Source organism: Cryptotermes secundus, unplaced genomic scaffold, assembly GCF_002891405.2.
Source record: "Cryptotermes secundus unplaced genomic scaffold, Csec_1.0 scaffold620, whole genome shotgun sequence".
NCBI classification, from domain to species: Eukaryota; Metazoa; Arthropoda; class Insecta; order Blattodea; family Kalotermitidae; genus Cryptotermes; species Cryptotermes secundus.
The window spans coordinates 108,371-120,392 of NW_019723312.1; the positions used below are offsets into that span (position 1 = coordinate 108,371).

At 45.5% G+C, this 12,022-nt stretch overlaps 1 protein-coding gene across 4 annotated transcripts in view; it reads right to left on the minus strand.

The window, feature by feature from the left end:
* Positions 1-12,022, minus strand: part of LOC111861804 (WD repeat-containing protein 47) — a 136,224-nt gene that overhangs the window by 107,259 nt on the left and 16,943 nt on the right. For 2 of the 4 annotated variants that reach the window (XM_023846673.1, XM_023846669.1), the window contains exon 1: positions 9,179-9,246. The exons of 1 other annotated variant lie outside the window; for it this stretch is intronic. In XM_023846673.1, coding sequence (XP_023702441.1) covers positions 9,179-9,231 — 53 coding nt within the window. In that variant the 5' untranslated portion in view covers positions 9,232-9,246. Of the gene's footprint in view, positions 1-7,042; positions 7,137-9,178; positions 9,247-12,022 lie in introns of those variants that run through there. One more of the 4 variants, XM_023846672.2, reaches the window with a different exon arrangement.

Below are 12,022 nucleotides of genomic sequence, written 5' to 3' on the forward strand. Positions count from 1 at the left end.
CTCGGGTTCCGAGTGTCAGGACATGCGCACGCTTCCCCAACGCCGTGACGTACACTCACAGCAACGGCAACTAACGCTTTATAGCACGGCGGCTACTATAGGCTGGCATGTAGACGCGTTGCTAGGCAGCGGACCGCAAACAACAGAGGAACGGTATTTTCTGCGCGGTCCGCTAAGCAACAGAGGAACGGTGTTTTCTGTACGGTCCGTGCTGAGATCTTATAAGCAAGACAATTGGAGTAATTAGTTGAGAGTCTCGAATCTGAGACAGTAAAATGTGGTCATGAGTTCTGCGGGACTCGGACCTGAGAATGACTGCGCAGGCGAGGGTCAGCAGTGACTGTAAATGACAGAACCATCCTCACGTCAGAGAGGATGTCACAAACGACTATCACCGAAAGTGTTTAGTTGAAAGAAAATACTGGCCGTGAGTCTCAAGGGGCTTGAAGCTAAGACGAACCGCCAGTCGTAATGTAACTCTGCCTCTGAAGGAGTTAGTTGTGCGACAGTCGCCAGTCAGTAAGAACGTGAGCACGGAAGCAAAGGATATTTTTGGTATCCGTCACCAGGCAACGACTGGTGAAGACGCAGCAGACTGAAAAGACGTACTACGCGCTGTGCTGAATTGCAGTGTGTGTGAATTACTAATAGCACTATAGTTGCGTGTAGTTACGAACTGTGTGTATACGTGTTCAATGAACCGAATTACTAATCCAACCCACGTCTATAATCACACTCATACACGTGACAATATGTGCCACCTGCTTTATAATTTAAGAAATTCTCCATTTTTGTCAAGCAGTGTACTTATGTGACCATTAAATCCATAATTTCACATTTCTTTCGTCTAAAAACTAAAATTAGAATATACAAAATTATAATATTGCCTATGGTTGTGTGGGTATTATATTTGGTCTCTGACATTAAGGGAGGAACACAGACTGAGAGTGTTTGAGAACAGGGTGTCGAGGAGAATATTTGGACCGAAGAGAGATGAAGTGACAGGAGGTTGGAGAAAACTGCATAATGAGGAGCTTCGTAACTTGTACTCTTCTCCGAGTATAATTAGACTGATCAAGTCAAGGAGGGTGAGATGGGCAGGGAATGTAGCACGAATGGGGAGAATAGGCGTGCATATAGGGTTTTGATGGGAACACTAGAAGGAAAGAGACCACTAGGTAGGCCCAGACGTAGGCGAGACGATAATATTGAAATCAATCTTAGAGCGACAGGATGGGGTGGTATGGAGTGGATTCATCTGGCACAGGATAGACCAGTAGAAGGCTCTTGTTACACGGTGATGACCTTCGCGTTCTATAAAATGCTGGGAGATTCCTGACTAGCTGAGAGATTGGCGGCTTCTCAAGAAGGGCTCACCTCCATGGAGTTAATGTATTTGTGTGTTCCGTATGGTTCTCACAGTAAACAGAGACTGTTTCCCCAAACAGCATTAACCGGTTGGTCTTTCTTATGGAAGTGTAGATTCAAGAGTATACTTCTGGGATATGAGTCTGTGTGGCTCGGTAGCTCATCGACGTTTCGGACATAGGCAATGGTCCCATCTTCAGGGTAGACGATACTCTAAGGTAGTGATGACCAAGAAGAAAGCAGGAAGTTCAGTTCAGCTTCCGAAACGTCAGAAAACTGGATCATACGGCTTCACACCCCAGAAGACATACTCTTCGCAGTCACCGATGTGATAACCTCAAGTCCAACGTTAGGATGTTGATGTACATGAATTTTAAACTTCAAAAAGTTTAACCGTATTACGTCGATGCAGGTTTCAATGGCACAAACTAACAACCTATTTCAAAATTCGTAGAATTACGTCTTGTAAAATAAAGAAAGTTAATCAAATACGTAGCTTCTATGAACAGAAATGCAATACAGACAGCCGTCGCTTTATAACAATTCGCATTACGAATTGTGCCTCGTCCGAACTTCCATAATGAAGCATACATGTATCTTCGGCTTGGCTTGATAGTCCGCACACGAACTCGCCCATCCGAACTCCTCTCCGAACAAAAATGAACTAGGGGTAACGAAAACGGAAACAAAACAACGCAACGTTATGGTTCGCCTTGCGCTCTGCTGTGGTGTGAATCTTTAGTAGGATTCTTCTGTTCTCCAGAGTCCCCGATGCTTCCACGCTCTCTCTATTCTTGTGATCATTCGCGAAAATGGTCCCCAGTCATAACACTGGACACACAGTTCGCTGAGGCATTATGCCACAAGCCGGAAGGCCGCGGGTTCGATTCGCGATGAGTCCACTGCATTTTTCAATTGACCTCATTCTTCAAGCAGCACTATGGCCCTGGGGTCGACTCAGCCTCTAACAGAAACGAATATCAAGAATTTTCCTGGGGATAAAGGGCGACCGGCGCATACGGCTGACAACCTCACCGCCTCCTGTGAACCGACTGTTTAGAAAATGTGTGAGCCTCGACGTCTCACGACCCTATGGGCCTCCACGACCAGTTACAGTTACCTTTTACCTATGTCAAACAGCGATTCACAATAAGAAATCTCACTTTACGAACTCTCTCCAGGAAGGTAACTGTTCGCAGGAGCGGGAACCGTCTGGTTCGGCCTGCAGAATGATATTCTGGATAGGATCCGTGTGTGTCACGGGTCACAAAATGTATGCTTCTTGCTCTCCCTCGCTTTGTTCATTCTTCCACACTGACGATACTTGCAGTACGTTCCTCCGAAACGTCGCTCAACTTCTACCAGACTACATGTCGTCTAATGCAGAAAAGATCATTATTAATCTCTTAAAATGGGGGGGGGGGTGAGGAGTCCTTAGGATCTGAAATAACTATTTGACCACGGCTAGTAGCCGGGTTCACAGCGTCGTGGCCCTCGTTCGATCCCAGATCAACTCACATATGATTTATGGTGATACAAAGTGATACTATGCGGGTTTCCTCTAAACACTTCGGTTTCCCCTTCCAATTACCATTGCACTCAAAGCACCAGGGACTGGTACAATAAGCCAAACAGTGGAAGACGAACCAAATGGGTTCAGTTTCACCTCAACCCAAGGAAGAAAAAGGAACACTTTGTATCGGCCTGACTTTGACAAACGCCTTCCGTTTACATTCTAACAGCAGCCAGGCAGGAGTCAGGAGGGCGGAACATTTCGGTCACAGCGGCGGAAGCTGACATCTCCCACAAACCGTCTCCAAGAGCGCGTCACACCTTCGGTAAGCAACGTTACGGAAGAAAAGCCTTGCTATTTCAATGATACCTCGGCTAAAAAAGGTCCTAACGTTTGGATATAACTTTATCACTCGAACTCCCTTGTCCCACTTTCACCCTCAAGATGGAGGCGACAGGTTCCTTCGAAGCGTTGGTACATCACAGAAAACAATTAAAGAAAATTTGCTCTTGCGCTTGATCTCTCAAAACGAGAAATTCACCCAAATCATACCGTCACATAGCTACACAATTCAATGCAGCACACTTCTGACACCAAATTATCACGTATTATGGGCCTGCGTGACTTATAAAACGGGGTTCATACAACTTGTACAACATTTCACAAATCACTATCTTCAACTGGACACTCTCGACTTCTGCTCACACTACACTATTGCACTACTCCTGGAGCCACAGTCACTCACTCTTATATAGCCTTGGGTCTGGCCTCACGGAAAACACGTCCATTGCCTGGCAACGAATGTCCTTTATTGTTGTAAGCATTACCTATCAACGGCTTGTTTACCAAGCATGTGTCTCGGCGGGACCGTGTTTACTGAGCCTTTGCATAGTAATGGATCTACACGTCATAATATTTTAACTTAGTCCGTACCTCAAAGGAAACACATTACGTCTCCACTACAAAGCCCAGCCGGTTAATGCTGTTTGGGGAAATAATCACTGTTTATTGTGAGAACCATACTGAGCACATAAATACAGTGTGGGGCAGAATGCAGAGACTTTATATATAAGAATCCAGTCCCTACCTAAGAGGAAACGCATTACGTCTCCGCTACAGAGCCAAACCGGTTAATGCTGTTTAGGGAAACAGTCGCTGTTTATTGTGAGAATCATATGGAACACATAAATACACTGTGTGGGCAGAATGCAGAGACTTTATATATAAGAATTCAGTCCGTGCCTCAGAGGAAACGCATTACGTCTCCGCTACAGAGACCAACCGGTTAATGCTGTTTAGGGAAACAGTCGCTGTTTATTGTGAGAATCATACGGAACACACAAATAGACTGTGTGGGCAGAATACACAGGCTTTATACATAAGAATTCAGTCCATACCTCACAGGAAACACATTACGTCTCCGCTACAGAAGCCAACCGGTTAATGCTGTTTGGGGAAACAGTCGCTGTTAATTGTGAGAATCATATGGAACATATTTCGTAAATATGTACACTCGGTTTGAGAAGTAACGCGTTTCTTACTATTAATGCAAGTCGTACTGTGCTTTAAAGGGTTATTAAGTACCGGGCCGTGGGGACAAATGGAGGTATTACACCACGTATTCTTAACCTCAGCAGTAAAATGTAATAAAGGTAAAGCTGACACTGCGCTTAACTAATTAAGCACTACGCCATAAATACGTATGGAGGAGTGGGTGTACAGACCCACATTTTCTTGACCTCGGCATCAGTTGCAGGTGAGTGGTCATTTTCACGGCCCGGTCGCTTTATTTCCGGGTAAGAGCACCAGGTACTCATTCACTAGAATAACCTCAGCAGTAAATGGGAATAATCGGTCAGCTTCAAGACTCGGCCGCTTTACCCCAGGGTACCCACTGTATAGGAGGCTGGACTGGACGCTCTGTCCTTTACCGAGAATCGAGCTAAGGCCATCCGGTCCGTAACCTCGTCACCATTATACTTACTGAAGCACCCCGGTATTTGTACCATTCTTCTAGCTTCCACTGCTGATCCCCATATATGGGCCTGGACAGTACTTAACGACGATTACAATCACTGTTATATTCGAGAGTCATCAACATGACGGTCAACAGGCGCGTCACGTAACCATCAGCGTTATTTTAGAGGAGTCAGAAACAGATCAACGACTGAATGTGAGACACTCATGGTGCTAACTCTGAAGAGTTCCGGGATGTAACGGAGAGGCTGCTTCCACACGCTTCCATACTGAAGATGTAAGTGATATATTCCTCCGAAACGACGGTTGACTTTCGCCGAAATACATGACGGTATATCGCACAGGACAGAACAATTCATCAAAAATTATTTCGAAGCACACACCAAAACGTATCGTTAAAGAAAATTATGCTACTTTTCCCAGGAAAATCCACGAAAGACCTGTCAGGATATATGGTGCCCCGGTCGCGTTTTGAACCAAGCAGCTCCCGAAAACAGACCAGACAATGCATGGAAATATTTCTAAAATTGTTCCAGAATACAATACACTCCCACGTGATTTAAACATGGCCAAGAACACAGGACTAGCAGGTGAATGACCAGTAGCCATCTTGAACTAAAAACTCCGGTGAAAGATTGCGGTAGTGAAGAAAATAAAAACTAGAGTCCGAACTGGTTTGCGGGACCTTGGAGCAGAACAAACGTAACAAGAACGGCTGTGAAGTTAACAAAGTTCAGACACTGTGAGCACTTATTCACTTCAGTACTTCAAGTGAAACACCACTTGTCTAGCCTCTCTCACTTCTGCTCATACCGACCTTGTACAAGTATCACTTGACATGACCTCAAATTTTTGCCTTTAAAACCTCCAACACAGTCAGGCCTTACAGCTGATGGACACATATGGACCTCACACACTACTGCTTCGGTTCAAGGTGACTTTTATTCGAGATTAATTTCGTAACGAAAGTCGTTAAAACGATCAACAAGCGACACCTATCGGTCGGCACGATCAGCACACACAGATCACTGTCGCCTAATTGAGTAAAAAAATAATTTCAGGGACAAGAGGTAGCGTAGTTGAGGCACTGTGCTACAAGCAGCAAGGTCGCGTGTTCGATTCCCGATTAGGTCACTGGATTCTTCAATTGACCTAATCCTTCCAGCCGAACTATGGCACTGGGGTCGACTCAGCCTCTAACAGAAATGAGTACCAGGAATCTTCCTGGGTGGTAAAGGGCGGCCGGCGTGTGAGGCTCACCTCACCGCCATATGTAAGCCTCGATGCCTCACAACCTTATGTGCCTCCACGACCTGTTACAGGGATAGCTTTACCTTTCTGCCTCTGGTCTCATCGATTACGTTCGTCTGTCCTGATCTGCTTCATATTAACATTCAGTTAATTCTGTAAACATTTTGTTGCACTGGAGTTGAGGTTCTTACTGCGGTGGCTATGATGTGTACTATGTCACACGGGCTGTGAACGCCGTGTAGTCTAGTAAAAGTCTCCTGACAGTTCGGAGGAACGTATTGTCACCATCTTCAGGGCCGAGAAGTCTCGTTGTGTTCGCTTCTCTTCTGTATATTGTTTAAAGACGATGTCAGTATCTAGTCTATACAGCACCGGATGACAGGATGATTGGAAAGGATCTGGAAGGAAGCGGGTCGTGGCGTAAATGACGACCTATCGGTGCATTTTCTTATGACTGAGGACAAAAAAAATAATCCCTGCAGAGATTCGAACCGCGCACTTCCCGAATTTGTTCGTTGCTTGTTTCTTGTTTTGCTTGGTTTAATCTTCGACGTTGAAAGAGGAGGCAGCACGTTCCTCCGAAACGCCGGTAAATTTCTACCGGACTACGTGGAGTTACGTCCATGGCGATTTATGAACTGGTCCTTATCGACATACAAAACAGAACACAACAGAAAAAGAGAAAAAGCAAATACCAACTCGAACACACACCATCAATTTCAGACAGGTCCAAAACAGTAGCGCGCCGTAAAATAATAAATTTATATATATTTATGATACTGTGTCCAATGAAAATTGCAGAAGCAAATCACACAGACACACACAAAAATATCTGAAATTAATTTCACAGCGAATTAATGCTTGTGACATAAAAACTTAAACGACGTCGAGATTACGGAATATAACCTTTTTTTTTTAATTTCAACTACTAACCAATATATTAAAATATCTTCCGAAGATCTATGTGCGCACACATAGCTGCAAGAAGAACTGACGAACGACGCACTTGAAGTACACAGACTCGGAAGCACACACACTACCTGTTGGCAGGAGAAGAGGCGGTGCACTCACACAGCCTGCCATGGTTCGCGGACTGCGGAGAGGAAGGAGGAGGTGGTGGTGGTGGTGGTGGAAGGTAACACAGTCTCCTTAAAACGTCACGGGCATCGATCCAATTTCCTTCCTCCCCAGGCCTCACGCCACAACTTTTGTTTTCTGGCCTCTCTGCAGACTCCACGCACTTCTCGGATAATGCCAAAGGAAGGTGTAAACAGGGGGGGGGGCTTATTCACGCTTTTGCTTAAAAAACCCGTCAGAGTGGCCGCGCGGTCTAAGGATTGAACTGTCTTCGCTCGAACTCTGGGATCATGGGATCATGGGTTCGAATCAGGCCGCGCCATAGCTCAAGCGGTTAGTCGCTGGCTTCCCACCGCGGCGGCCCGGGTTCAAACCCGGATCTGGTCAAGAGAGATTTGTGGTGGACAAAGTGGCGCTGGGATAGGTTTTCTCCGAATAATTCGGTTTCCCCTGCTAATCTTAATTTCACCAGTTGCTCCATCATCATAATCACCCGGGGCAGGCTACAACAGGCCAATCAGTGGCCGCCGTGCCGAGTGGACCCAACTGGACTCCCCCCCCAAGCGAATTAAAAAAATGGGTTCGAATCCCACTCAAGACATTGATGTCTGTGTGCGTTTATTCTGTGTGTAGGTAGCGGCCTTGCGATGGACTGATCCCCCGCCCAAGGAGTCCCACCGACTGTGTAAAAAAAGGTTATGAAACTGAAGAAGAGGCCAAGGCCCAACAAAGGCTGTAGAGCCGTTGATGAATAAATGAATCACAAGATACACTGAGTCGAATGATACAGTGATCAGTGAGGAATGAACTGCAAGTCCTCCTTTAACGTCTTGGCTACGTTCTTGTAAGCAGGGACATTATGTGAAACGCCGTTAAACGGATTCAAGAAACTTAAGAAATAAGTAGGTTACGTTCCTCAGCACACCCCCCCCCTAACATGCATTGCAGTACAGACAACATGAGGGCGACTGCAAATACATGCAATTATAAACTGCAATATGACGGCCCGGTCTCGTCAACGTTAAAACGTTTGCTTGGACGAGTAAACCCTCCACCTCGGTCATTTTCTTAATGTCAGCGATACACAGCGACGCACAGTAACGAGTTAGCACGACGCCGTGTGGAGCCCTTGTATGAAAACATCAACGTAACAACGAAACGGTTGAGGCACTACGCTACAAGCCGGAAGGTAGGGGGCTCGAATTCCCGATGAGGTTATTGGATTTTTTCAATTGGCCTAATCCTTCCAGCAGCACTATGGCCCTGGGGTCGAATCAGCTTCTAACATAAATGAGTACCAGGAATTCTCCTGGGGGTAAAGGGCGGGCGACGCGTAAGGCTAACTTCACCGCCATCTGTGAGCCGATTGTCTAGAAAATGTGGGAGCCTCGAAGTCTCACAACCCTATGGGCCTCCACGGCCTGTTACAGCGACAGCTTTACTTTACTGACACCACAGGAAACACAGCAAATACACGGAATAAACATAGAAACTGGCACTGTGATCAGATGCAGGGATTTATATTTGGTTCCTCACCTCATTTTACACAGTTTTCTAATTAAAACCCCTTCTTGGTACCTCAACATCTCTAAGAATTCACAATTGTGCCCCAACCGGATTTTGTCCGTTACATCCGAAACCCATTATATCGGGGGTTTACTATTCTATTCTGAAATTTGCCTGGAAGGGATGAAGAGAACAAGGAATACCACAGTCAGCATATCGGGTGTCCCGACCTAAATTCGAACCAAGCACTTCACGAATACGAGTCTGTAGCGTCACCGTTACGCCAGTTCAATATCGGCAATATAAATATGGAGAAGTTTCGAAAGGATATATTGTCTCCATCTTCAGGGTAGAAGAGTAAGTCATACATGCAAGAGCAAGCACGAGTTCTCGCAGAAGAGTCATATTCGAGTTTTGTTTTGCTTCGATGAACTGAAACAAAAGAGAAATAGCTTTCGCGGTTGTACTCAGGATATGTTAACTTACCCACAACAAAAATCCTCTTTACTTCCCAGAGCCAGAAATGAAAGTGCTACCATTGCAGACCGCGCATCCGTGCTGTGGTTTGTGGGCTCACGTCAGCTTAAAGATGTCTTGTGAGAGCACGGTGACAGACGGCACTATTTCAGCGCTCACCAGAGTCATGCATTTCATATTCACCACACAATAACACGCGTCAGAACATCTGCTTGTCCCATAACTGTCACTGAAAATGCCACTCGCTTACAACACAATGCAACCTGCTGCCAGTTTCTGTCACATTTTCTCCTGGTATAAAGTAGAACGGCTACAAATTAAAAGCACCTACAAATGCTTACTTGCTTACTCATGGAGCTGAGCCTTACTTGAGGAGCCACCAATTCTGCAGCTACTCAAGAATTTCCCAGCATTTTATGGAAACCGAAAGTTCATTACAGTGTTCACAAGAGCTCTCCACTAGTCCCTATCCTGAGACAGATCATTCCAATCCATACCATCCCAGCCTATCTCTCTAAGATCCATTTTAATATTGTCCACCCACCTACGCCTTGGTCTTCCTGGTGGTCTCTTTCCTTCTGGCTTTCCCACCAATATACTATACGCCTTCCCCGTCTCCCCCATTCGTGCTACATGCCCTACCCATCTCATCCTCCTTGACTTGATCATTCTAATTATAATTGGCGAAGAATACAAGTTATGAAGCTCCTCATTATGTAGTTTTCTCCAACCTCCCGTCACTTCATCCCTCTTCGGTCCAAATATTCTCAACACCCTGTTCTCAAACACCCTCAGTCTATGTTCCTCCCTTAATGTCAGAGACCAAGTTTCACACCCATACAAATGTACTTTAAAAATATTGTACAGAATGATTCACTCAGGGGCGGCAATGGGATAATGTACCGATGAAAATTAAGCTTGACAATACTGACCGGATATCTGCCTGCCTCAATATGCGATCCCTCCTGCCATGTTAGTTGCAACGAGTGTCCTGTCGGTCTGTGTCTCCAGGCGGAGGAACCCCAATTTAGCCACCTTCTCTAATTCAGCTGTCTCTACATCTGCCAAGATATATACTAACACAGGTTCGTTTTCGTGGGTAAATAGTCGTGTGATTAAAATTACTAATTCGGAGCCTTTTCAAGAGGAACACCCTGTATAATATAGCGCTCTAATAATGAAACGTGGTACAAGAAAAACAAATTAAGGTATGTACGCATTGGGTTCCCGTGGGTTTAATATCTTAAGTTTGCCCTAACGTCACAGAGTATTTGAGGGAGAGAGGGAGCACACGTGTGGGCCTTAAAATAAAGGATATGGAACAGTGTGACGAGGTGCCCACACGGATGGATTTTTCGACTCAGTGCGCGTTCATTTCCTGCCGTACCAGCAAACACACTCCATGAAGATGGATTCCGTGAATGAAGTTTGTGTACTTGTGTCTTAAAGTCGAAGACAAAAAGACAAAAAAAAAGGTTCTATCCTTAAATTTATCTAAGGTTACAAAATGAAGCCCTGCGATATGCCCCAGGAAAGTTTCCGAGTTCTACCCAACGTTCAATAGTTGGCTTCGCAAAAATTCTTCGCGTTAAAACGAAGTGTTCGAACGACTTGTGGATCTGAAAACCGGAATGCGGCGTACGCACAGGGCAGGCTCTCATTACGTCACTTCGAGGGGAAGGGGAAGAACCCAAGTGGAACACCTTCAGAAAAAACGCGGTTAAAAATACGTCATAAATTTCCACGTCCGTCTGGCCACGCGCGTTGATGTCTCTGAAAATAGCAGTAATTTGCTTCTGGCCTTCGTCAACAACGTCGACTCTTGGTTTCGGGCTCCGTCGGTGTGCCCATCACCATATTTTTGTTTCTTCCAAGACATTTTCTCTTTGTGAGGTACAATCGGTAGCGTAGTTAGTTGAGGCACTATGCTATAATCCGGCACGTCGCAGGTTTGATTCCGAATTAGGTCACTGGAATTTTCAATTGACCTAATCCTTCCAGCCGCACTATGACCCTGGGGTCGACTCAGCCTCTAACAGAAATGAGTACCAGGAATCTTCCTGGGAGGTAAAGGGCGCCCGGCGCGTAAGGCTGACCTCACCGCCATCTGTGAGCCGATTGTCTAGAAAATGAGGGAGCCTCGGCGTCTCACACGGCCTGTTACAGGGATAGCTTTGCCTTTTCTTCTTTAAGCTGCAATCCCCACATTCTTACAAGTTCATACTTACGGAAATGTGACGGTCGGGTGACCTCACCATTAATTAGTTCGGAAACCCGTACGGCGTACGGAAAACGTGTATTGGATATAAGACAGGTGTTTCATGTCTCTATACAGCCATTCTGAGAAACATTTCTCGCTCCGATAGAGATGCAGCAAGCAAGCTGCACTCAACAAACGTGCAGAAACGCGTGTAGGACTTCATGTGAAGTGTCCGTTATTCTTAATTAACCGATTAAATCCAACATCGGAATATGTCAATACATTTTTGTTAATCTTCCAAATATTCAATTTCAGTTAAAATCAGCTGAACTGGTCTCTGATTTGTATATGGATCTGAGGGATATAGCGCCGTGTATTCCGTTGAAAGTCAACCGACGTTTAAGGGGAACATGTAGGGTCTGAGAATAGGCAGAGCAAGAAACCAGCGTGAAAACAGGTGGCAAGGTGCTTTCACGCTGGTTTCTTGCTCGGCTTATTCTTCGACGGTGGGGATACGTTCCTACGAATCGTCGGTTGACTTCCAACGGAATACACGGCGTTATATCCCAGCAGAGAGTACACAGTAATTTTCTGGTTGTCCCGCGTGGACAGACATATATCGCGATACTAACAAAGACTACCCGGTTAATGTT